Genomic DNA, 27,792 nt, shown 5'->3' on the forward strand with positions numbered 1-27,792 from the left:
TTAGAAAATTCTGGTTAAAGTTTTGCGAGCAAGTACATACAGCTATTTCTAAAAGGCATATAGATTTGCAACTTATTTTTTCTTTTTCTAGATTAATTACCAACCTCACTGGGTCAAGTCCCATAACTCTGACATGTATTTTGAGCAAATTATGCCCCCTTTTGGACTTAGAAAATTTTGGTTAAAGTTTTACATGCAAGTTACTATCTCCAAAACTAATGCAGATATTGATTTGAAACTTCACATGTGTCTTCGGGGTTATAAAACTAGTTGATAGCAGCAAGTCCCATAACTCTGACCTTCATTTTGGCCAAATTATGCCCCCTTTTGGACTTAGCAAATTCTGGTTAAAGTTTTGCGTGCAAGTACATACAGCTATTTCTAAAAGGCATATAGATTTGAAACTTATTTTTTCTTTTTCTAGATTAATTACCAACCTAACTGGGTCAAGTCCCATAACTCTGACATGTATTTTGAGCAAGTTATGCCCCCTTTTAGACTTAGAAAATTTTGGTTAAAGTTTTACATGCAAGTTACTATCTCCAAAACTAAACGCAGATATTGATTTGAAACTTCACATGTGTCTTCGGGGTTATAAAACTAGTTGATAGCAGCAAGTCCCATAACTCTGACCTTCATTTTGGCCAAATTATGCCCCCTTTTGGACTTAGCAAATTCTGGTTAAAGTTTTGCGTGCAAGTACATACAGCTGTTACTAAAAGGCATATAGATTTGAAACTTATTTTTTCTTTTTCTAGATCAATTACTAACCTCACTGGATCAAGTCCCATAACTCTTACATGTATTTTGAGCAAATTATTCCCCTTTTTGGACTTAGAAAATCCTGGTTAAAGTTTTGTGTGCAAGTACATACAGCAATTTCAAAAAGGCATATAGATTTGAATTTTTTTTTTTTTCTAGATCAATAACCAACCTCACTAGGTCAAGTCCCATAACTCTAGCATGTATTTTGGGCAAATTATGCCCCCTTTTGGACTACATGCGAGTTTCTATCTCCAAAACTAATGCAGATATTGAATTGAAACTTCACATGTGCCTTCGGAGTTATAAAACTAGTTGATAGCAGCAAGTAGCATAACTGATATGCATTTTGGTCAAATTATGCCTCGTTTTGAACTTCAAATTCTGTTGATATTAAACTTTTTGGGTAATATTTTCCTGCTTCTGGGACAATATTTCGAATAGTCGAGCTTGGCTGTCTTATGGACAGCTCTTGTTATACCTGCGTGAAAAAGAAGTTCTGTTTTTGATCAATATCAAGTAACAAACATCTTCTTGGTTGAATTGTCTTAAGCATTAACGTTTAGCCTGCTGACAGCAAGTGATTCTGCCTTTGTGACAAGTGCAGACCGAGATCAGCCTGCACATCCGTAAATTTTCAGTGTACAACCCTTCAAGTAATAAATGGTATTGTCCAAATTGAATGATCGACCAGTCCATTTTAGAAATTTAGCAGGCAAAGTGTTAAATGAGGTTACTGAGGTTTTATTGTTGATAATGTATAGGGTCGTATATTTTATTTTTACCAGCTTATATATAGGAGATAAGTTAGGACATTGAGCAACATTGCACTTGAAAGTTGAATGTTGTACAACTTTTATTTCAGAAAATTTCCTAAGTTTGGTCCAGTTTTACAAACACCATTTGAAGATTATCTAAAAGCTCAAAAAACTAAATTACATCATAAACCTGGGACATCTTCAACAAAGGTAAGATTACATTAACTTTTCTTTAGCAGCAATTTCTGTGAAATTATTTAAATTATTGGGCATAAAATGACCTGGTTTCTGCCGATAAGCTGTATTGTGAAAACAGATGTAGGACTTGTTTTACTTAAGATTCAGTTTGAAAGATTTATACAAATATAGAATCAGGAAATATTGTAATGGTAGAAGAAAGTCTGGTAAAATCTGGTTTGGATGGTGAGAGGACTTGTTTTTAATGAAAATCTGTACAAACTTTTTTTTTTGTAGATTTACTGTATATGAAATACCACAAAATGTCAGATGATAGGCGATAGCACTCGTAATTCAGACAGATACAGTCGCTATTCAGATTCGGTCGTTATTCAGATAGTCGTTATTCAGATACAGTCAAATTTTGTTCGCTCAAACTCAGATAATTTGAACACCGCCCTTTGCCCGAACTCAACATCAGTTCCAGGCAAAATCCCTGTATAATGTATATTGTTCGTTGGCTCGAACTAATGATAACTCGAACAAATTTTGCCGGTCCCGTCAAGTTCTGTCTGTCAAGTTTGCCCGTAAATGCAGTCAATATTCAGCATTGATCCAGTATTGGGACCTAGGCTTGCTCTACGATGACAACTGTACTAGAGTCAGTGTACCCGGTTTCGCACTGTACGCGGTTTCGCACACCCAGTAAATTCATGTACTTTGTGAGAATAAAACAGAAAATTTAACAATTCTTTGTTATTGTTTCACGAAACTGAGTTATTCCCTACATTATTTGACACAAGGGGTCTTTCCCCACTGAAGCCTCGTTCTGGTAAGTGCAGACGAAAACAATAACAATATCAATGGAGACCAGTAGGTCAGCTGAAAAATATTAAGTTTCATGAAAAAAATGACTATGCAAACAACAACAAGGTGCAAAATAAATTGAAAAATCACTATTCTATCATACAGGTAAGTATTTACCTACTACTTTACCTAAATGAAAAATATTTCAACAGTTATTGAAGTTCTCCCAACCTGCAAAATGCCTTCAACTTGATTGTTTGCTTTACGTTTTTATTAAAACAGAGAACTTAATCGAATAATTAGACTTGTGTGGGTCTTTTGTGATTCAACAGCTTCTGTTGTTTTATGTTTGTTTCATGTATTCAGTTGTTTTAGCCTTTTCTGCTTTTAGAAGTAAAAACAGGGTTTGGTACCTAGCTTTCACTTTCATAACTGCTTTTAAATTTCACTTTCAGATGTTTTATTGGAAAATACATGTTTAAATTGAATTATATAAATGGTTAAAAAGTTAATTAATATTTTTCTGTTGAGTAACTGCATTGTTATCACCGAGTTCTATAAATAGCAGGGTGTGCGAAACCGGGTACACTTAAATGCAACAACTGGTCAAAATATGTTATCCGAATCAAGTACACTTAGAGGTATGACGTCATTGTAGTGGGAAGTGAAAGTAGCGTGTTTCAAACCGAAATAAGTGTGTTTATTAAAACATATAGAGGTAAATTCAAATTTAATCATTTTTAGCTAGACAGGAAGGTATTCTTAGGAAATTTATGCGAAACCGGGTACACTGACTCTAGAGTTAGAGAGATGTGTGGCTTATGTGAAGACTTAACATCACATTATTAGAAATTTTTGTCTAAGACTTGTGAATTTTTTTTTTCATCAGTGTTTGCTTTCTATTTTTTCAGGAAGGTGGCAATATTTTAGCTTGGATATTTGAAAAAGTCGTAATAGTAATGGTGGCCTACTTCCTGTTGTCGATAATCAACTCTATGGCACAGAATTACCATAAAAGATTATGCAAGGCAAAGAGAAATAGATAAAATATAATACTGCATAGGTCACAATATTTTTATACCAAATAGTCACTTCTCATTTGGGTTCATTTGCTGTAAGTGTATGTGATACTGCGACTTTATGTATGTATATTGATGTTTTATATGAGATGCTTGTGAAAGAAAGTCACCGTGGGTATTTTGTGGTTGCACATTTCATAGTCACTTTCTGCAATTAAATTTTTTTAAATGATTCTGTATTCTTTTGCATAAACTGATTATTTTGAAACAATGCATTTTCTGGAGGTAAGAAAATTGTTTGGCCACTTGTCAAAAAAATTGGTCTCGTCTGAGAAAAGTATGGAACGGCAGGGAAAACATAAAAATGATTACTGATTAGAAAGATGTAAAGAATTTTAACAGCTGTCTTAAGTGTGTTAATGTCACCACAATATGAGCCATGCCATGAGAAAACCAACATAGTGGGTATGCGACCAGCATGGATCCAGACCAGCCTGCGCATCCGCGCAGTCTGGTCAGGCTCCATGCTGTTCGCTAACAGTTTCTCCAATTCCAATAGGCTTTAAAAGCGAACAGCATGGAGCCTGACCAGACTGCGCGGATGCGCAGGCTGGTCTGGATCCATGCTGGTCGCATACCCACTATGTTGGTTTTCTCATGGCACGGCTCATATGAAGTTTATGTCATTTTATGTGTATATCTTAAAATTTTGCCAATTTTTCATACATGTTGATATTACACTTTTCAAATGAACATTCACATTACCCACATTTTATGGATTTTTGAGAGAAAAAATGTCCATTTTTCAAAATTAGGAAATTTGGCTGTCATTCTGGAAGCCAGTTCCTATAAAGCTGATGAAATATATAATATTACTTGGCTGAATAATAAAAAAAATATGCAGCATAGTACCGATGATTTTGACACGCATCACTTGATACAAATGTGTATAAATGTACTGATGTATACTTTTCAGAAGACTAGACCAACTGTTGATACTTTTTTTATCTTTTTGCTGAGGTTTTCAATGCTAGTAAGTTACAAAATGGTGAAGAGATTATTTCTTTGTTTTTCTACCAGAAACTCAAAAGTTTTGCAGCGCATTTAGTATTAACACTTGTTTAATATTCACATAATATATATATTATTGCATTTCTTAACTAATATTAATCATATTTAAACAGAAATTGTACACCTTTAAGAGCTTGTCTAAGTTTTAACTGTGGACGTAATGGGAGTATCGGGTCCAGATATATGTGGCCTTGATTTATCAAAAATGCCATATTTCACTGTGATAACAATCACATATAAATTAGGGGAGGCAGCCAAACATGTCTTACATGTCTTACAGACAGCTCTTGTTAAACCAATTAAATGAATGAAGTAAATGTTTTACCTAGAAAAACAGAACTTTTATTCTTAGAAGACTTGTCACAGATGTCTTATTTAATTACATCTTTAAATGGAATTTATTAACAACCTACTACTTAAATGTTGCTTAAAGAATTAAAAAAAAGCTATTTCAGCAAATGTCTACAGTTTCCACTTTTAATTTTGTTATGTGGTGGCAAGACACATTGCTAAGTTGATGCAGTTTAAAAATCTTATGACAGTGTTAAAGATGTTACTTTTTCTGCAGAATATTTGAATAAAAGTCAGATTTAGGATACAAGACTCCAGCTGGGTCTTCTGTCAGAGATTATAAGCAGGAATTGTTCATGAAAAGAAGAGGATATGGTTGTATTTACATACCAAGATACTTAAGATGTAGTATATTATTTAACATTTAGCCCGCTTTCGGCAAGTGATTCTGCCTTTGCCACCAGTGCAGACCAAGATCAGCCTGCACATCCGTGCAGTCTGATCATGGTCTGCACTGTTTGCTATTCAGTCCGTAAATTTTCACTGAACACCCCTTTGAATAATAAATGGTATTGCCCAAATTGAATGATGGACCAGTCCATTTTAGAAATTTAGCAAAATAAGATTATATGCCAGTAAGTATTTATTCTAAGATTTTTTTTCGCCCTATTGTGCTGTTGAGATTTATGTATGTAATGTTTTCATCTGTGTAATGTATACACATGTATACATCACATAAATGACTTGCATTTTCGTACAGTTTCACATTAAAAATAAGTCTTAATTTTCTTCTTGATGACTATAGGAGTGTCTTGAAAGGTAGTTCTGCATATCTGAATAAAAACATTTTCAATAATGGAGAATTAAAATCTACCCTAATATTTGATATTTGAACTTAGAAATTCAGCTAATAAAAAAGATGATGCTTGACTTTTTTTTTGCTGGACTGTTTTTCAATAAATTGGATCTCAAGCAGTTTTTTGTAATTGGAGCCTAAGGGTAAATCAGTTTTGAAGATATTTTTGCATATAGAACAATTTATCTGTTTCGATTTTAATGAAACTTCTCACAGTTGTAAATTTACATATTTTTTTTTCATGTGGCTAAGTAAAGTCTTTAGATCCATATAATTTTTGTTTTATATTTACCCATGATTTTAGAGCTTAGAAAATAACTGATTTTATGGAACTATTTTGAATTATTGCATGTGTCAACTTTTTGTTCTTAAATAGAATTTTTAGAAAGACAGAATGCTGCAACAGTTCTATCAGTAAATGCATTGGATGTATTTTATTTGAGGTACAATTTATATTTATGCAAGCTGACTCTAGGCTTTATTCTATGGTATCCCAGGTAATTGATGTTAAGCCATCACTTGGGGTTTTTCAAATGTGCCGAACTACCTTAAATGGGTGACTGTAGATTGCAGTTGATAATTGTATATTTTTAAAGTTGTGTAAGATGTTCTGAAATATAAATTATCATTTTTATTTAGTGTACATAGATCATTAATTTATTTTTGTTCCAAAAGTGTAATATGTTTAGAATATTCACTTGGCATTATATAAATTAGAAACAACAGATATTGAGACTACTATTTGATGTCCGAGCCTTCTTGCATAAACATTTTTGGCCATAATAGCCTTAAGTAATTTTGGTTATTTGGAGTCGGATTATATTGCACATGTCAAAATTCTTGCTCTGTTTGAATACAGCCTGCCCGCTTAGCTAAATAAGGAGAGCACAGATCTATGGATCGCGGGTTCGTGAATTCGATCCCCGGGCGGGCGTCTGTTCGCTGTGGCGATTTGATAAAAGACATTGTGTCTGAAATCATTCATCCTCTACCTGTGATTCATGTAGGGAAGTTGGCAGTTACTTGCAGAGAACAGGTTTGTACTGGTACAAAATCGAGGACCACATGTTAGGTTAACTGCCCACCGTTACATAACTTAAATACTATTGAAAAACGGCATTAAACTCAAAACAAACAAACAAACAGATCCATTTGAGTACTCATCTCAAACAGCATTGCAGGCAGGCTTTAAGTTTGAATGTAGAAAAACATCTGAAACTGTTTTATTGCATATTATTTTGAAAATTGGATGTGATGGCAAGGGTTTGCTTATACATTCAATATATGTGTGCCTTTTAAATTTATTTTTCATTTTTTTGCCCAATCTGTTATTCATTGTCTGAAATAAAGTTGTTGTGTTGTGAATACTATATACATTGTACTATACTGTTATTCAGAACTGTCATACTTGTGCATATTTACTTTATAAACACATTTGAATTGATCATCATGTAAAAAGTGTACAATAGACTCGCAACTGATACTGCAGACTCGCCTTTTCTATGAGTTTATTCAACGTGTTAATATTTCTTTATATTTGGTTAATACTGTTTGGAGTTTATGTAAGATTACTGCAAAAACAGGTTAGAAATGATGAAACTAGGCATTTTAGTATCATTCAAAGAAGTATTACATCTCTGTAGAATTCATCTGTTGAGCCTAGGGGCACATCGTGCTACAAAGCATTCCACAGGTTATGAGTTTGAATTCTTTGATGTTTTTATTGTCTTTGGGAGTCCAAATTAACTTTAATCCACTCACAGTTCATGTGGGATAGTGATATTTAACTTATATAGGCAAAGTTAGAAGTATTATACCTTCTAGGAATGTTGTAAGATGCATTAATGATATAAAAACAAAATAAAGTGAAATATTTACAGGCCAGGTGCTGTTCCTTTGATGAAACTATATACAGCTAGTGCATTTAAATTCCCGTGAAATCGACAGACATAAAACATAGATGTCCAAGAGGGCACAAAGCTTTAACCTACTGTATTTCTAATAAACACCTTCCTCTATACCAGCTGCCCTATACTTGTGTGTCCTCTCTCCCTCAAATTTTTTTTTCAGTTTATTTAGATAATATTAAGTATATACTAGCACTATAATAGAGCTATAGAATAATAAAATGCTAGGCTATACCGAGCATTTCAACAGGTTTAATAACAGTGTGGAAAGTCACAAATGTAATATTCTTTTTATTACGTGTTAGCTTTTCCTGCCAAAACATAAAAAATTCTCTTTTTTTTTTAGGCTAATTTAGCTATTATAAGGAAGTTAGTTTGACCAACACCTCCTATATTTTCAACAATGTAGACTTCAAGGTTTTAGTACACTAGTGTATTATCAATTTTATGAAATTGGTTTATTTCACTCCTGCAACATCAAACATGCGATACATGTAACATGATAGTGTATTTTTCTGGATACACATTGCTATATAAATATAAAACATTTGCACTTCAAAGGACTGTTGTTAGTTGACAGTTTTTGTTTTGTTTCAGAGGGTATTACTTTATATGTATGTAACACTGGATCAGTTAAATGTTTGAATGGAAGAAAAAATAAAAACGTTTATGTAAAACGTAAGTCACAGTTTGTATATTGTGAAATGTGTATAAAATACATGGTTGTATTGAGGCCAGCATGTACATTAAGTTTTATTTATGTTAATTAGTAAGAAAGATAATAAAATTACTGTTGCATGTTCAGAGACTTGGCATTGACCTTTTTGTTTTGAGAGTACATGTGCACCAGCTTATTTGTGTATACTTTTTATGCTGGCATCAATAAAGGTTTCTATTTATGATGAAAAGCATAAATATTTGAAGTAATGTAACATTTGAAAGAAAATTTTGAATATTAAAAGCAGTAAACCCATTTTGCATAAGAATATCCCTACAGTATTTACTTGCTGTCTTTTTCAAGAAAGACACAAGTTTAGGACAGTCTTTGATGACAGATAGCCTGTTAAACTATATTTCCAAGGTACATTTCGACAAACAGACATGGTCATTTTGAGCACTGTTATTCAGACATATCTCTGTATTAATTTTATTTTTGGTCATAATTATTTTATGTTTGATTATACCTCGGATTCCAGATATTTAACAACATCACAAAATACTCTGCAGTCATCAAAACTACTTGCACCATCACTGATTGATCATTGGATATTTGGCCATTTTGTTTAGAAGTAGTTAATTTTTCTACTCAATATTTCATCAGTCTGTTTATATGTAAACGTCACTTGTTATAGTGACTGTTGCTGTTACCCAAGTCGGGAATTTGTGGAGATATTTATCAATTTCTGCTCTTGCTGCAACTTTCAAATTAATAATCAACATTCTACCCGTACACCTCTGCACCTGAATTAATATTTGTTGAAGGCCATGAACATACTTGTTACTGTGAAATCAGTAATTTTGATTTTGTAGGAACAAAATTTCATGGTTTTAGCCTTAACTGCTATTTCTTGGACATACAGTTTTGTTGATTTGGACCGATAAACATAAAATGAATGGTAATATTACTGTTTCGTTAGCATTAAATTTGTAGGATTCACAAAACCATGAAATTCACAAATATTAGTACAGAGCAAAAATTAATGATTTTACAGTAGCCAGAAATATGGTTAGGTTAACTAGCCAAATGAAAACAAAAACAGCATTTAGAATAAATGTGTTCTCTGCTGATGGAAATGAGACATAATGTGTAATAAAGGACCCTACTGTGTACATTCCTATCTTTTGTTCCAGCTCACTTTTTACATTGTTTTATTGATTTTTGTTTAACCTACTTTTCTTGTCTCTGTATTCATCATTTATTTCTCATCCTCTTCTTGTACAACTCTGTGTAATAATAAATTACTGGTAAATGTTGAACCTTGGTACTACAAATAAATTTCAAAATGTCTTTTCCCTTTATTATTATGCTTCCTCCACCCCCACCTAAACACACACACTTATGGAGAGATGTGAGGGGAGTATGTTGTTTTGCTTATGTCCTTATGTCAGTTTATCGACCATCTGAAGAAAATTTAGTTTCTGATCATCAGTGGGTAATCAAAGCGTTTTTCAAGTTAGAGATCACTTTTGCTCACAGTAGTGTAACTTAAGGTTTAGGAGTATATCACCAAAACACAGAAATATTTTATAAGCGAACAACATCGTTACCAATATTTTACCTGACCATTACATGTTATGCCATACTGTCCCGTACTGAAAATATTCTGAAAAAGTTGTCCCCCTTTGAAAATGAATGCCTTTTGTAAAGAAATAAAAATAAACAATCGCTGAAAACTGTGTTCCACTTAGTTATGTGAAATTTCAACACTCGCACGCTATTACAAATGCATCAAAACAAACATGTGTAACAGTTCTTTGAAAATGGTGAGTTTTTAAAAGCGCTTGACTGTCTGGAAGTGGGGCCTGTTTAAACAATTCTTTTTTTCGGAATTCAATGCTTATATCAGTATACTGAAACTTGTTTTGTAGAGTAATATAAGTAATATACACGCTATCATTACAAAAACAACACAACAAGTGTCAGTATACTAAAATAAACATTGAATTCCGAAAAAAAGACTTCCTAAATGGGACCCACTTCCGGACAGTCAAACGCCTTCAAAAACTCACCATTTTCAAAGAACTGTTACACATGTTAGTTTTGATTCATTTGCAATCGCATGCGAGTGTTGAAATTTTACATAATTAAGTGGAACACAGTTTTCAGCATTTGTTTATTTTTATTTCTTTACAAATGGCATTCATTTTCAAAGGGGGACAACTTTTTCAGAATATTTTCAGTACGGGACAGTACGGCAGAACATGTAATGGTTAAGTAAAATATTGGTAACGATGTTATGCGTTTATAAAATATTTCTGTGTTTTGGTGATATACTCCTAAACCTTAACAGTATGATTTCATGTGTACAGTAGGTGATCCCCATTGCTTTAGAGCTGAAAGGTCATGGTGACCTTGAGCTGAACACCAGTCTACAGTGGTTCAACTTCATAGGATTATAGCCTGCAGACACAAAATGTATCCTGTTGTTTTGGTGGTCAACTGGTCGAGATAGTGACCTTGAAACTAAAAACATGGCTTCTAATTTATAGCTGGAAAAGCCTTGTCATACGACCTTCAAACTTTGTTCAAACTTCAAAATTGTCTATGGTTGAAAGATCTATACGACATGTATTGTTGCAGAGGTCAGGAGATAAAGATTAAATGTCTGGAGAATGCTTTGGGCTAGGACTGTAAAATCTTTTCACCTGCCACAGGAACTATTATGGAATAACCCTGCATAAATGACAAGTTAACAAGAAGACTTGCATGCGGAAGAAACTTCCTCAAAAGGTTTTAGGCGTCTAATTGGATATCTGAACTCGAGTCCATGAAGGAGATGTAAATTCCTCCCAGAAAGAAATGTTGCTTCATGCGAAAGACTGATAACCCAGTCCATCAAGGTCAAATTTTGGGATGATACAACATTTGAAGAAACCAATTTCTTCTAAGTTCCTACCTCTGCCGTCCATGACCCGATTTTGACCATGTGTCAGAATCTATAAGATCTAGGGAATTTCAAATGGCAAGTTCTAGTCATCTCTGGTCTTGTTTAGGTAATTTACACTTTCATTGATCTAGATGCAAGATATTTTTCAAGATAAATCATTCTCCTCGATGACAGATAGTAGTTAGATAGCCTGTCACTATTTGTAGAATTTTAATGAGATGATATTAATGATTTAGTGGAAGCTTTTCAATGGTTTGTATACTTCCTTCAAAAGGACACATGTACAACAAAATATGTAGAGAGGATTCCATGAAAACGTGAAACCAAAATTTGTAGTCCTGTTTTGGCACCATATAACCTAGACTGTGTTGGTGCGCCATAAAACCCAAATAAATAAACTGTACAACCAACCATCTTGTTTATGGAATCCCCTCGAGTCATTAAATTCCATGGTAAGAACATTTTTGATTTTGGCCAAAAGCACTTCCATAGGAATATGAAACTGTGGCTGTCAACTTTGCAGAACAAAGGAATGGGAATTTAACTTTTGATCTATTTCTTGGATTTAAATTCATGGATTAACTTAACCGCAAAACAATTTCACATTACTGAAAATTTTCCCTACATTTGTACAAAGAGACTAATCAAAACAAACATTCAATGTCTTTAACAGCATTTTAATCACTTAAGTATTTGAAATTCCAACCATATGAATTCATCAACATATACTCTACCAAAACCCGTTACCATTCAAGCTATCATAGTACATTCACACTGAATAGCAATGGATCATATTGCACCCTAAAACCATATTCTGGTCAATTTATAATGTCTTAATATATAAGAGAGGCCTTTTTTAGTACATGTAAATTGTTTTAAATTTATATTGTAATTTGTTACAATTTACATTCTAAATTAACACTGCATGTACTGGGATAGTCTGTTACCAATTATTGCCTGTTGTGTAAGATTCAGTTAGCATATGCATCAAATAAGACATGATTGTTCAGTATACACCCTTCAAGACAAAACTTTTTAAATGAACAAAGCAAACCGTGAAAAAAAAATACTTAAATAATAGATCATCTCAAATGCTGATTTTATCATTAAATAATATCACTGTTATTCAGATTGTATCATACTGTTAGTTTGGAGTTAGATGCAAAGGAATTATATCAGGAGGGGTGGTTCCAGTGATTCATTATGACACATATGAACAAAAAAGTGGTTTTTAAAGTGTTGTACTATGATTTGACCTAACAACCTAAGTTTTTCCTAAGTGACCAAGTTACCCTGATTTTAAACAGACAAACATTACAACCAAATCCCATGAAAATCGGGCCTTTACAGTGCTGACAACACCTTTCTAGGATTTGACCGAGTGACCTAGTTTTTTACCTAGATAATCCAGTTTCGAGCTTTACCTAGATTTTATAGAGACAAACATTCTGAGAAAGTTTTATGAAGACTAAGTAGAAAATGTGGCCTCCTGAGTGTTAAAGAGAATTCCTATAGTTTTTTTCCTTTCATAAAATTTTTTTTTAAATTCACATATATGATAGGAAATTTTGTGCTGAAAACAATGAACGAATAAAAACAATAGGTCATCAGGCTTGTTTTTGTGAAAAATTGTTTTGAACACACCCACTGTTACTGAAACTGCCAGCGATTTTTCAACATTTTCATAATTTTCTGCTATTTTATAAATACCAACCAAAATATACATGCAGGCAGCACAATACGGTTTTTTCTTTTTACAGATTTTATTATATACTTATTTGATATCATAGTCATATTTGTAATACTCTATCCTTACAATAATGGGTACAAATGAAAAAAAAATATTGTTTCATATTTACTTTTGTGAACTTTTTTCAATGAAAAATACCCATAGTGAAGAATTTTTTTTTTATTTTGAAAAAACTCTTTCGTAGAATTTTTTTCTTTTCCTTCTTGTGTATAGATAATTGTATTGTGAGCATAAAAAGGCTAAAAATGTATGGGTCACCAGGCTAAATTTTATGTTAAGACCGCTAGAATACAACACCTGTTCGGACGGAAATGACGCGAACCTGGCCAAATTGATTACATGTATGTCTGCTAAAACTTAAAAAAAAGTTTTAAAAATTCTTAATTCTTTCTATAATTAAATACTAAATAATCTGAAAGGTGATATTGTCTTATCAGTACTAAGTCAACTATCTTACATTATATGAACAACACTGTCTTTGTACTAAAATGCGATGTGAAAACACAACCACAAAAATAACAAGATACCTGTCAGGCATGATACTTGGCAATACAACATAAACCAGTATCAACATATGATTACTGATATAACTTATCAAAAATGTTATTTCATTCAAGATTCCTCATATTTAAGATTGTCTGTAACATGTTTCAACAAATGTTGACTTTTCCATAGAAAGTGTCGGCTGCGCAGAAAGATGCGCATAAAAAACTATAGGAATTTCCTTTAACAAGCTTTTTCTATGATTTGAACTCGTGATCTATTTCAAGACTTCCAGTAACCCAGTTTTGGACTGGACTTGGATTTAAAAGAAAAAAACATTCTGACAGTTTTATGATGATCAAGTACCAATTTACTTGACTGAGTCTTTTCATTTAATTGAAGAAAAGAACATGTAAATCCATGAGCAGTTTCATAAAGACCACCGTTGCTCATTCACAGTTTTGGTGAACAAAAAAAAACCCCTCAGTATCTCTACTATATAAAGTTTGATATAACTAGAGATGCTTTTGAGAAAAGCTCATGTCTCCCACAACTGCCTTGTTTCTCTGGATGGGCTAGACGGGTGGATCCAATCAGTAATTCAAGGGCCATAATTCGAAAGTGCTTGGGCGGATTTGGCTAGTTATCAAACTTGGCCGAGGTCTGATGGTCAAACACATTTTGTTCAAGTTTGGTGAAGATCGGATGAGAAATGTTCGACTTAAAGAGTGCGGACAAGGTTTGTGACAGACACACAGATTGGAGTAAATCAATATGTCTCCCACACCACTGTGTGGTGGGAGACAATAAAATGTTTCACATGTTCATAAAATAACAAAAGAAAGGAATACTGGTATAAGAAACTTGTGTTAGTAAAAAATCATTAGTAGAAAATTGTTTTTGTTGGGTCTCAGACTTTCTATATTTAAAGAACTATCACTGGAATACTTTTTTCTTAATATTTCATAGGTCAGTCTGAGCAACATATACACCAAAGGTCTCTTTTTTTTTTTTTTTTAAAAATATTTCTTGAATGTTTTTAAAAAATCTGCCTGTTTTTACCATATTTTATCTTTAAACAAAAGTAAAGCGTTTCATCATTGTTATTCAAAAGAAAAGAACAAAAAAGAAAAACAGAACAGGTCACTTAAACAACTACAGAATATCATTTTTGCATCAATTACCCACTATTTAAATTTCTGCTGAAAGACACCTGGTACTGAAGTATCCACTTCTTTTACATACATGTTAAAACTACAGAGAAACATATTTTCGTAGTAAAACTAAATATAAATGAGCCGTGCCATGGGAAGACCAGTATAGTGGCTTTGCGACCAGCATGGATCCAGACCAGCCTGCGCATCCGCGCAGTCTGGTCAGGATCCATGCTGTTCGCTAAAAGTTTCTCTAATTGCAATAGGCTTTGAAAGTGAACAGCATGGATCCTGACCAGACTGCGCGGATGCGCAGGCTGGTCTGGATCCATGCTGGTCGCAAACCCACTATGTTGGTTTTCCCATGGCGTGGCTCAAATTAATGCAGCATTAAAAGATGAATGCCCTCGTCAATTTAAGATTTTCTTAACAGAAGTAAATGTTTTCTAGCTCTACTCCAGACTGAAATGTCTTTATATAAATGACAAAAGCTGTCTGTTGACAGTGTGCTCGACTATTTGGAGAGCTGCTGTAAGTATGGGGTCAAAATATGTGCCAAGTTACATCAAAATCCCTCCATGAGAATTGCTCTAGACAAAGTTTGTGGAGACCACCCGCACACCAGCCTGCCAAGGGTGTTCCCATAATACGTCCCGTCTTTAAGACCAAACTGAGCCAAAATCCTTGTCCTAGTTATGTAGTCTTGCCTACATATGGAAACTATGATGGTTAACAATTGGTCAAAGTTTCAAAGCCATACATTAACAGTTAGACAAAATATGGACTGGTACGAAAAATTTAACTTATTTCAAAGTCAAAAGAGGCTTCAGCCAAATATCTTTGACATAGTTACTTACCCTTTACTACAAATGGAGATCATGACCATGAACAAGTGTTCAAAGTTTCAAAGCCGCGTGTCAAATTGTTTTGACAAAATGTGGACTTGTACGAAAACAGAACCAATTTCCAATTCCAAAAAGGGCCAAAATTCAGCCAAATATCTTTGACATAATAATATACCCTCGATTACAGATGGAGATCATGACCATGAACAAATGTTCAAAGTTTCAAAGCCATATATCAAATAGTTTTGACAAAACATGGACTTGTCCAAAAAGGGCCATAATTCTGCCAAAATAGTTGACAGAATTATGTATTCTTGCCTTAAGATAGAAATCATGATGATTAGCAGGTGTTCAAAGTTTCAAGGCCACATGTCAAATGGTTTTGACAAAACATGGACTTGTACAAAAAAACTGAACCAATTTCCAAGTCCAAAAGGGACCATAATTCAGCCTGTACTCTTGCCTACAAATAGAGACTTTTATAATATACAAGTAATAAAAGTTTCAAAGCCATAAGTCAAACAGTTTACACAAAAAATAAACTGGTACAAAAAACTTAACCAAGATTTGCAAGTTAAAAGGAGCCATAATTCAGACAAAATCCTTGATGGAGTTATGTATTCTAGCCTAAAACTGGACATGGTGACAGTACACAAAAAGTATTCAAAGTTTCAAAGCTATATGACAAAAGGTCTTGCCAAAATGTGGACTGGTAAGAAATACTTAACTACGGTGTGACGCCAATGGTGTTTTGAGTAGGATCTCTCATTCTCCGAATAGTCGAGATAAAAATATTCTTTACTAATCAGGCAGATGTTTCAAAGTAAAAAATTCTACTTGTCATACATAACTACCTGTGGCAACGACATATTCAATTAATTCTTTATGCCAAATGACATAAATAGAGTAAGGAACAAAATTTATGCAGGTTTTGGAAGGCTTTTAACAAGATAAGGTAAGAACTCTAAACACCGAAAATTAAGTTCATCTCATCTATATATTGGCATATTTCTTTCTCAGTCTAGCATAAAACATCCCCAAAAAATTATCACAGCTACTTTTTAAACCCTGGTGGAGGTTTAACCATTGACATACTATCCCTTTCTGTCCTTTCAAAACCTGGTGGAGGTGAAGTTACAAATCCAGGAGGTCCCTTTTTCTCACCACCTTTGGAATCACTATTTTCTCGAATGTCCGAAGACAAAGGTCTTTTACTAGTATTACTAAATTCATTTTTATCACAGTCTTTTGCACTGGAATTCATTTTTAATTTATCATCACTTTCAAACATCTCAGCATTTTTCAATTCCAATGAATTTTCTGAAACTACCATACTATCAAGTTTCCTGTCTATTTTTTCTACATCTTTGTCTATATGTTCATTAAACCTTGGTGGCACATTTTTATTTCTAGATCCAGGTTTGTTTACTTCATTTTCAGTTCCATATTTAGGTTTGAACCCTCTGTCTTTATGGAAACCTCTTTCATGTCTATCATAATACCGTCCACTGCCTTGATTTCTGCTAGCTTTTTGGTTATAGGACTTTTCATCATTAGAATATTCCCAATTTTCATCTGAATTGTACCTGTTATTCCTGCCATGACTTCTCCAATTAGCATTATGCCTATCATCTTTATTATATCTATGTCTGTTACCATTCCAAGGTCTATCTCCATCTTTGAACTGTTCTTCAAGATTCCTAGGACTACTGCTGTCTTGTTGACTACTATATTTACCACTGCCTTGTCTAGACATCTCTTCTGATCTTTCTTTGTTATGTCTATCAGGTTTACCAAAACCACCCCTGTTTTGTCTAGGTTTCTCTCTTGTAAAGTTTTCATTTCCATCTTTGTAATGTTCTTCATGATTCCTAGGACTACTTCTTCTGTCTTGTTGACTACTAGATTTACCACTGTCTGGTCTTGACATCTCTTCCAAAGTTTCTTTGTTATGTCTACCTGGTTGACCAAAACCACCCCTGTTTTGTCTAGGTTTCTCCCTTGTAAAGTTTTCATCTCCATCTTTGGACTGTTCTTCATGATTCCTAGGACTACTTCTTCTGTCTTGTTGACTAGGAGATTTATCACTGCCTGGTCTAGACATCTCTTCTGAACTTTCTTTGTTATGTCCACCTGGTTTACCAAAGCCACCCCTGTTTTGTCTAGGTCTCTCTCTCGTTAAGTTTTTATCTCCATCTTTGGACTGTTCTTCATGATTCCTAGGACTATTTCTTCTGTCTTGTTGACTACTATATTTACCACTGCCTGGTCTAGACATCTCTTCTGAACTTTCTTTGTTATGTCCACCTGGTTTACCAAAACCACCCCTGTTTTGTCTAGGTTTCTCTCTCGTAAAGTTTTTATCTCTATAATATTCCCTATCAGGTCTCCCAAAACCACCCCTCCTATGAGTCTGGTTATTTTGTGAAGATTTACAGTCGCCTTTATTCAACTCTTTTTCATTGTCATCCTTTTCATGTGGAGGCCTACCTAAACCCCCTCTATTACCTTGAAATGTTCTATCATTAGCTGTTTGAATACCTTTTCCATCTATACTGTAAACTTTGTCCAATTCCTGTTGACTTTTTTCTTTCAAGACAGTTTTACTTTCAAGTGACTGACCCTGATTTTCATTGCAATTATCAGCTGGAGGACAAGCAGCTGTTACATCTTCATTAGTGTCACTTCTATTTTCATCTTTTCTCTTTGGTTTTCCAAAACCTTTTTGGTCCTTGTCAGGAATTTCTTCTTCTGGTGTATCTGATATTGCACCAGTTTTTGAGTCCCCTTTATCTAAAGATTTTATAGTTTCATTTTCAGGTGGTCTACCAAATCCCAGTTTTTTCTCTTTAACCTTTTCCATATCTTTCCTATCATTTCTACCAGGATTTTCAAAATAACTGGTTTCACCCTGATCACCTTCTGGATCTTTTTGAAACTTGTCTTTCACTTCACCAGGCTTCCTTCTGTAATTATACTGATAATTCCTCCGATTTCTACTATCAGCATTACCTTTGTTTCTATTCTCCTTAATACTATTATATTCAATATTATCAGATTCATTATTCATCTTTCTAGAAACATTATCAGATGTATTCTCAGTTTTTCTTTTATCCCTCCTATCTCTCACCCTATTTTCATTATCTCTTGTAGAATCATCACCATTATATCTATATCCTCTTCCTCTACCCTTCCTATATCCAACTTTATCATTTCTATTGCTTCCTTGTTTCCTTCCATCAATGTCTGATTGTCTAGAGACATTTCCTTTAATACTTTCTTGGTTTACTTTCTCATGCCTTGACTGAGCAGACTTTGGTCTGTCTGGTTTTTCTTTAGTTTCAGCTTTAGGAAGAGTCAACAAAACAACATCCTACAACAGAAAATGCAGTTCTGTGTTAAGTAAAAGCTTACCATGCCACCTTATAAAATTGCTTTTTATAATCAATTTTCCATGCAGGAACTAATAACTAGGTATTAAACTAGAACTGTCACAGGAGTGACTCATACCCCCACCATACGGTCTTGTCACAGAAGAATGGCAACCATAAAGAATCTTAAAAATACTTTGGAGTACTTCATCCTGGGCTTCCACATATAAGTAATACTAGTATAATACTAGTATAGTAATACTAGTAAATATATTAAATCTCTAATATTAGAGATACACTAAAAGTGAATACAAAAAAGTGTCTTACCGACCCATGTTACCACGGAAAAATGTTTTTACTTTTTACATAGGACTTATAATAAAAAAGTTAGAAAAATACCTAAAATATTGAAAATCTAAAAATAGGATTTCTAAAAATAGACTAATTCCTGGAATTTAAGGGGAAGAAACTCAGTACAAAGGTTAAAAAAAGGTTACTTCCCTTTGGCTCTAAGCCAATCAGAATGAGATATAGTGAAAATACATCAAAATTAACCTTAAATTCTAGGTAAAAGGGGACACAATTCAAGAAAAATAGTGTCAGAGTTATGCACCTTGTGTCACATGATGTGGGTGATGAGGTGGAACATCTATTTTAAGTCTGAATCAAATCCATTCAGTAGTAATTGAGATATAGTGAAAATACATCAAAATTAACCTTAAATTCTAAGTAAAAAGGGGCATAATTCATGAAAAATTGGTGTCAGAGTTATGCACCTTGTGTCACATGATGTGGGTGATGAGGTGGAACATCTATTTTAAGTTTGAATCAAATCCATTTTGTAATAATAGAGATATAGTGAAAATACATCAAAATCAACCTTAAATTTAAACTAAAAGGGGACATAATTCATAAAAAATTTATGTCAGAGTTAAGCACCTTATGTCACATCATCTGGGTGATGAGGTGGAACAACTATTTTAAGTTTGAATCAAATCCATTTAGTAATAACTGAGATATAGTGAAAATACAACAAAATTAACCTTAAATTCTAAGTAAAAGGGGACATAATTCATGAAAACCTGGTGTCAGAGTTATGCACCTTGTGTCACATAATGTGGGCACATGATGTGGGTGATGAGGTGGAACATCTATTTTAAGTTTGAATCAAATCCATTCAGTAGTAACTGAGATAAAGTGAAAATACATCAAAATCAACCTTAAATTCAAGTAAAAAGGGGCATAATTCATAAAAAAAAATGGTGTCAGAGTTATGCACCTTATGTCACATAATGTGGGTGATGAGGTGGAACATCTATTTTAAGTTTGAATCAAATCCATTTAGTAATAACTGAGATATAGTGAAAATACAACAAAATTAACCTTAAATTCTAAGTAAAAGGGGACATAATTCATGAAAATTTGGTGTCAAGAGTTATGCACCTTGTGTCACATGATGTGGGTGATAAGGTGGAACATGTATTTTAAGTTTGAATCAAATCCATTTGGTAACAACTGAGATAATAGATTTCGGGACGCGACAAAACTGACTCCTATATACCCCCCTCAAACATGTTTGGTGGGGGTATAACAAGAGCTGTCAGATGACAGCGCGCTTGACTATTCTCAGTGCTTGATAGTATAATATAAGCTATGAGTAAAACTTTAACATTACAATAAGCATATTTTAAGTCGAAAAGGGGCCATAATTCAGTCAAAATGCTTGATAGAGTTGTCTGCTCCTGTTTACAGACTGGGGTCATGATGGTAAACAAGTATGCAAAATATGAAAGCAATATCTAAATGGATTTTGAAAATATTTGGGGTGGTACGCAAACTTTAACATTACAATAAGCATATTTTAAGTCGAAAAGGGGCCATAGTTCAGTCAAAATGCTTGATAGAGTTTTCTGCTCCTGTTTACAGAATGGGGTCATGATGATAAACAAGTATGCAAAATATGAAAGCAACGTCTAAATGGACTTTGAAAATATTTGGGGTGGTACGCAAACTTTAACATTTGTGTGACGCTCACACTAATGCTCACGCTAACGCCGGGGCGAGTAGGATAGCTTCCCTATTCTTCGAACAGTCGAGCTAAAAATGTTTCTCGGTATACTAAAACAAGAGCTGTCAGTGGACAGCGCGCTTGACTATTCTCAGTGCTTGATAGTATAATATAAGCTATGAGTAAAACTTTAACATTACAATAAGCATATTCTAAGTCGATAAGGGGCCATAATTCAGTCAAAATGCTTGATAGAGTTGCCTCCTCCTTATTACAGACTGGGGTCATGATGGTAAACAAGTATGCAAAATATGAAAGCAATATCTCAATGGACTTTGAAAAATATTTGGGGTGGTACGCAAACTTTAACATTACAATAAGCATATTCTAAGTCGAAAAGGGGCCATAATTCAGTCAAAATGCTTGACAGAGTTGCCTCCTTCTTTTTACAGACTGGGGTCATGATGGTAAACAAGTATGCAAAATATAAAAGCAATATCTCAATGGACAATATTTGGGGTGGTACGCAAACATTAACGTGTGTGGCACTCACGCTAACGCTCACGCCATTCTGACAAAATTTTATGAAGATCAATTGAAAAATACAGCTTTTATCGCATACACAGGGTTTTTCTTTGAGTTGACCTAGTGACCTACTTTTTGACCCCAGATGACCCATCATCAAACTTGACCTAGATTTCATCAATGCAATCATTCTGACGAAATTTCATGAAGATAAATTGAAAACAAGAGGACCATGATGGTCCTGAATCGCTCACCTATCCCCACATGACCCAGTGTTGAACTGAGTATGATGTCGTTATTTCTATTATTTGACATAGTGACCTAGTTTTTGAGCACATGTGACCTAGATATCATCAAGATAAAAAATTCTGACCAATTTTCATGAAGATCCATTGAAAAATATGGCCTCTAGAGAGGTCACAAGCTTTTTCTATTATTTGACCTAATGACCTAGTTTTTGAAGGCACGTGACCCACTTTTAAACTTGACCTAGATATCATCAAGGTGAACATTCTCACCAATTTTCATGAAGATCTCGTGAAAAATATGGCCTCTAGAGTGGTCACAAGGTTTTTCTATTTTTCGACCTACTGACCTAGTTTTTGACCGCACATGACCCAGTTACGAACCTGACCTAGATATCATCAAGCTGAACATTCTCACCAGTTTTCATGAAGATCCATTGAGAAATATGGCCTCTAGAGAGGTCACAAGGTTTTTCTATTTTTAGACCTAATGACATAGTTTTTGACCCCACGTGACCCAGTTTCGAACCTGACCTAGATATCATCAAGGTGAACATTCTGACCAATATTCATGCAGATCTCATGAAAAATATGGCCTCTAGAGAGGTCACAAGGTTTTTCTATTTTTAGATCTACTGACCTTGTTTTTAACCCCACGTGACCCAGTTTCGAACTTGATCTAGATATCATCAAGGTTAACATTCTGACCAATTTTCCTGAAGATCCATTGAAAAATATGGCCTCTAGAGAGGTCACAAGGTTTTTCTATTTTTAGAGCTACTGACCTAGTTTTTGACCGCACGTAACCCAGTTTCGAACTTGACCTAGATATCATCAAGGTGAACATTCTGACCAATTTTCATGAAGATCCATTGAGATATATGGCCTCTAGAGAGGTCACAAGGTTTTTCTATTTTTAGACCTACTGACCTAGTTTTTGATCCAACATGACCCAGTATCGAACTTGACCTAGATATCATCAAGGTGAACATTCTGACCAATATTCATGCAGATCTCATGAAAAATATGGCCTCTAGAGAGGTCACAAGGTTTTTCTATTTTTAGATGTACTGACCTAGTTTTTACCCCCACGTGACCCAGTTTCGAACTTCACCTAGATATGATCAAGCTGAACATTCTGACCAATTTTCATGTAGATCCATTGAGAAATATGGCCTCTAGAGAGGTCAAAAGGTTTTTCTATTTTTAGACCTAATGACCTAGTTTTTGACCCCACGTGACCCAGTTTCGAACTTGACCTAGTTATCATCAAGGTGAACATTCTGACCAATATTCATGAAGATCTTATGAAAAATATGGCCTCTAGAGAGGTCACAAGGTTTTTCTATTTTTAGACCTACTGACCTAGTTTTTGACTCCAAGTGACCCAGTTTCAAACTTGACCTAGATATCATCAAGGTGAACATTCTGACCAATTTTCATGAAGATCTTGTGAAATATATGGCCTCTAGAGAGGTCACAAGGTTTTTCTATTTTTAGACCTACTGACCTAGTTTTTGATGGCACGTGACCCAGTTTCGAACTTGACCTAGATATCATCAAGGTGAACATTCTGACCAACGCTCATAAAGATCCCATGAAAAATGTGTCCTCTAGAGTGGTCACAAGCAAAAGTTTACGGACGCACGCACGCACGGACGGACGACGGACGCCGTGCGATCACAAAAGCTCACCTTGTCACTTTGTGACAGGTGAGCTAAAAAACAGCCTCTTTCACATACACAAGGTTTTTCCTTGATCTGGCCTAGTGACCTAGTTTTTGATCCCAGATGACCCATATTCCAAACTGCCCTAGATTTTATCAAGGCAATCATTCTGACCAAAATTCATGAAGATCAATTGAAAAATAGTGCCTCTATCGCATGCACAAGGTTTTTCTTTGATTTGACCTAGTAACCTAGTTTTTGACCCAAGATGACCCATTTTCGAAGTTGGCCTAGATTTTATCAAGGTAATCATTCTGACCAAATTTCATGAAGATCAGTTGAAAAATACAGCCTCTATTGCAAGCACAATTTTTTTCTTTGATTTGAACTAGTGACCTAGTTTCTGACCCAGATGACCCATTTTCGAACTCGGCCTAGATTTCATCAAGGTAATCATTCTGACAAAGATTCATGAAGATCAATTGAAAAATACAGCCTCTATTGCATATACAAGGTTTTTCCTTGAATTGACCTAGTGACCTAGTTTTTGATCCCAGACGACCCATTTTCGAACTCGGCCTAGATTTCATCAAGGTAATCATTCTGACCAAATTTCATGAAGATCAGTTGAAAAATACAGCCTCTATCGTCTACACAAGCTAAATGTTGAAGGATGACAGACGACGGACATCAAGCGATCAGAAAAGGTGAGCTAAAAATAAATATTATCAAATGTATCTTCTTGTATTTCTGGTGACAGAAAATCATACAAGTCATGAACACATTATAATAGTTGGCCTTCATCTATTCTACACAAAATGAACAAACTTCCAAGGGCTGCAAGTGACACCCAGACTTTCTATGCCTTTAACCTACTGTTCTTGAAGCACAGAGGCAGTGCTAAAAAGCATCGAAAAAACCTCCAGGGGCAGTTTCTGATTCAATAAAAGTATTTTCAACGTAACAGTAGCAAACATACATTCAGATTAGCTCAAGAATGGACACAAGTTGTTGTGATGTGTCACCCTAGTTCCAACTATAATGCAAGCCTTCTATAAAGCACTTATTTCATGCTAAAAAAGGTATCAAATTATCAAGCACAAGCCTGCTTTTCTTTATTTGTTCTCATCAAGAAAATGCATTGAAATTCACAAGATTTGCTTTACATAGCAAAATAGTCTTAACAAATATCCAGAGAAAAAACTCACATCTCCCATAGCACGAAAGAGATTTGACAAATTAGAAATCTGTAAATAAATCATTCTATATTAGACAAAAAAACAACCCTTTTTGGCCTTCAATATCGCTGTGCAACCTTGATCTAAAACAGTATTTTTTCTGCATATCATCTTATTACGGTAGTTATTTAAAAAAGGAGAAACAAGAGGGACATGATGGCCCTATATCGCTCACCTGTTATCATTGCACTTGAGGACAAGAAGGCTCTCAGAAAAAATATCTTAAGTCCAAAGGACAGGAACAACAAAGGGAAGAAATTTAACCAAAAAGAAAAACAAAATTCTTACAAGGTACAGGTATGTCAAAATACACCTAACAAGAGATCACAGAGTGATCTTGGCGCCCACCAATGTGCCATTTTTGAGTGTTCCAAATTTCAAGACTTATTGACTAGCTCAAGGTCAAATTTCATTTCCGTATACAACACAAATCTATGCATGTGGTCCAAATTTGAAGCCTGTACCTTCAAAAATGTGAAAGTAGGTCACTAGGTCAATGTCAAGGTCAAAGTTTGTTTCGGTACACGAAACTATGCATGTGGTCCTAAATTTGAAGCCTGCAGCTACAGAAATGTGAAAGTAGGTCACTAGGTCAATCTTAAGGTCAAAGTCCATTTCGGTACACAAAACTATGCAAGTGGTCCAAATTTGAAGGCTGTAGCTTGTGAAATGTAAAAGTAGGTCACTAGGTCAAAATCAAGGTCAAATTTTACTTCGTAATACAAAATTATGCATGTGGTCCAAATTTGAAGCCTGCAGCTACAGAAATGTGAAAGTAGGTCACTAGGTCAATCTTAAGGTCAAAGTTCATTTCGGTACACAAAACTATGCAAGTGGTCCAAATTTGAAGGCTGTAGCTTGAGAAATGTTAAAGTAGGTCACTAGGTCAAAATCAAGGTCAAATTTTATTTCGGAATACAAAACTATGCATGTGGTCCAAATTTGAAGCCTGTACCTTAAAAATGTGAAAGTAGGTCACTAGGTCAATGTAAAGGTCAAAGGTCATTTCAGTACACAAAACTATGCAAGTGGTCCAAATTTGAAGGCTGTAGCTTGAGAAATGTAAAAGTAGGTCACTAGGTCAAAATCAAGGTCAAATTTTATTTCAGAATACAAAACTATGCATGTGGTCCAAATTTGAAGCCTGTACCTTCAAAATGTGAAAGTAGGTCACTAGGTCAATGTCAAGGTCAAAGTTTTTTTTTGGTACACAAAACTATGCATGTAGTCAAAATTTGAAGGCTGTAGCTTGAGAAATGTGAAAGTAGGTCACCAGGTCAAAATCAATGTCAAATTTCATTTTGAAACACAAAACTATGCATATGGTCCAAATTTGAAGCCTGTACCTTCAAAAATGTAAAAGAAGGTCACTAGGTCAAAATAAAGGTCAAAGTTTTTTCCAGTGCACAAAATTATGCATGTGGTCCAAATTTGAAGGCTGTAGCTACAGAAATGTGAAAGTAGGTCACTAGGTCAAAATCAAGGTCAACTCATGTCAAGGTTCATCTTGCCACTCAAAAATATACATGTGGTCCAAGTTTGAATGTTGTAGTTACTGACAAGAACATTTTCCCTATATAAGTCTATATGAACCATGTGACCCCCGGGGCGGGGTCATATTTAACCCTAGGAGGATAATTTGAACAAACTTGGTAGAGAACCACTAGATGATGCTACATTACAAGTATCAAAGCCCTAGGCTTTGTGGTTTGGACAAGAAGATTTTCAAAGTTTTTCCCTATATAAGTCTATGTAAACCATATGACTCCCAGGGTGGGGCCATATTTGACCCTAGGGGTATAATTTGAACAATCTTAGTTGAAGACCACTAGATGATGTCACATACAAAATATCAAAGCCCTAGGCCCTGTGGTTTTGGACAAGAGGTTATTCAAAGTTTTTCCCTATAAAAGTCTATATAAACCATGTGACCCCCAGGGCGGGGCCATATTTGACCACAGAGAAATAATTTGAATCATCTTGGTAGAGGACCACTAGATGATGCTTCATACCAAATATCAAAGCCCTAGGCTCTGTGGTTTTGGACAAGAAGGTTTTCAAAGTTTTTCCCTATATAAATCTATATAAATTATAGAAATAAACAAAGGGCCATAACTCACTCATAAATTGTTGAACCAGTCTGATTTTCAGAGGGACACAACTAGGGTACCAATACATCATTCTGACAAAGTTTGGTCAAAATCCCCTCAGTAGTTTCTGAGGAGATGCGATAACGAGAAATTGTTAACGGACGGACGGACGGACGGAATGACGGACGGACCACGGACGCAGAGTGATTTTAATAGCCCACCATCTGATGATGGTGGGCTAAAAATTGGAGGTACCATCCATGTGGTACCACAGAAAAGTGGTCTCGTTTTTTTCCTACGGCCAACAAAAAAAAAGTTACTAAAAAAAAGCTATTTATAGTAACGTAAAAGAGAAGTAATTAAACACAAAATTGTAAGTGAACAAAAGAAGGATCTGCCAAATAAATCTGTTGACATAAATGAAATTTCAGATCAGTATCTTCATTAGTTACAGAGATATACCCATTTTAATTTGAAATAGAGGGAGGTAATTTGACATAAAATGTGTCCATAGTTATCTACCCTGATTGTCTCAGTCCAACTAATAACAATAATGGAATTTCAAATTAGTCCTATAAGTACTTACTGATATAAATCCATTTTGATGACAATCAGGGGAGGTAATCAGATATAAAATAATTCTGGAACCTATGATTGGATCTGATTTGGCATGGAATCCAAGATTTATTGTTGCTGAAGATAATTTGGAAGTTTGTATCAAATTAAATCATAAATGAAGTCTCTATATGGCTGCAAAAGCCAAAATAGCCAATTTTGGACCTTTAAGGGGCCATAACTCTGGAACCCATGAAGGAATCTGGCCAGTTGAAGAAAGGAAGCAAGATCTTGTGGTGATACAAGTTGTGTGCAAGTTTGGTTAAAATCAAATCATAAATGAAGCTGCTATTGTGCAGACAAGGTCAAAATAGCTAATTTTGGCCTTTTCAGGGGCCATAACTCTGGAATCCATAATGGGATCTGGCCAGTTCAAGAAAGAAACCAAGATCTAATGGTGATACAAGTTTTGTGCAAGTTTGATTAAATTCAAATCATAAATGAAGCTGCTATTGTGCAGACAAGATCAAAATAGCTAATTCTGGCCCTTTCAGGGGCCATAACTCTGGAACCAATAATGGAATCTGGCCAGTTCAAGAAAGGCA

The 27,792-nt window shown here is 34.6% G+C and overlaps 2 protein-coding genes across 5 annotated transcripts in view; one reads left to right on the forward strand and one right to left on the reverse strand.

Moving 5' to 3' along the window:
* The window catches only part of LOC123534757 (vacuole membrane protein 1-like), a 34,390-nt gene extending 24,734 nt beyond the window's left edge, over positions 1-9,656 (forward strand). For all 4 annotated transcript variants that reach the window (XM_053519599.1, XM_045317156.2, XM_053519600.1 and 1 more), the window contains exons 10-11: positions 1,628-1,730; positions 3,416-9,656. In XM_053519599.1, coding sequence (XP_053375574.1) covers positions 1,628-1,730; positions 3,416-3,550 — 238 coding nt within the window. In that variant the 3' untranslated portion in view covers positions 3,551-9,656. The remainder of the gene's footprint in view (positions 1-1,627; positions 1,731-3,415) is intronic.
* Positions 9,657-11,917: 2,261 nt separating this feature from the next.
* LOC123533790 (uncharacterized protein DDB_G0290685-like) overlaps positions 11,918-27,792 on the reverse strand; it is a 29,595-nt gene continuing 13,720 nt past the window's right edge. The window contains exon 8 of the mRNA XM_053519597.1: positions 11,918-18,861. Coding sequence (XP_053375572.1) covers positions 16,543-18,861 — 2,319 coding nt within the window. The 3' untranslated portion in view covers positions 11,918-16,542. The remainder of the gene's footprint in view (positions 18,862-27,792) is intronic.

Source organism: Mercenaria mercenaria, chromosome 12 (genome assembly GCF_021730395.1).
Source record: "Mercenaria mercenaria strain notata chromosome 12, MADL_Memer_1, whole genome shotgun sequence".
Classification (NCBI taxonomy): domain Eukaryota; kingdom Metazoa; phylum Mollusca; class Bivalvia; order Venerida; family Veneridae; genus Mercenaria; species Mercenaria mercenaria.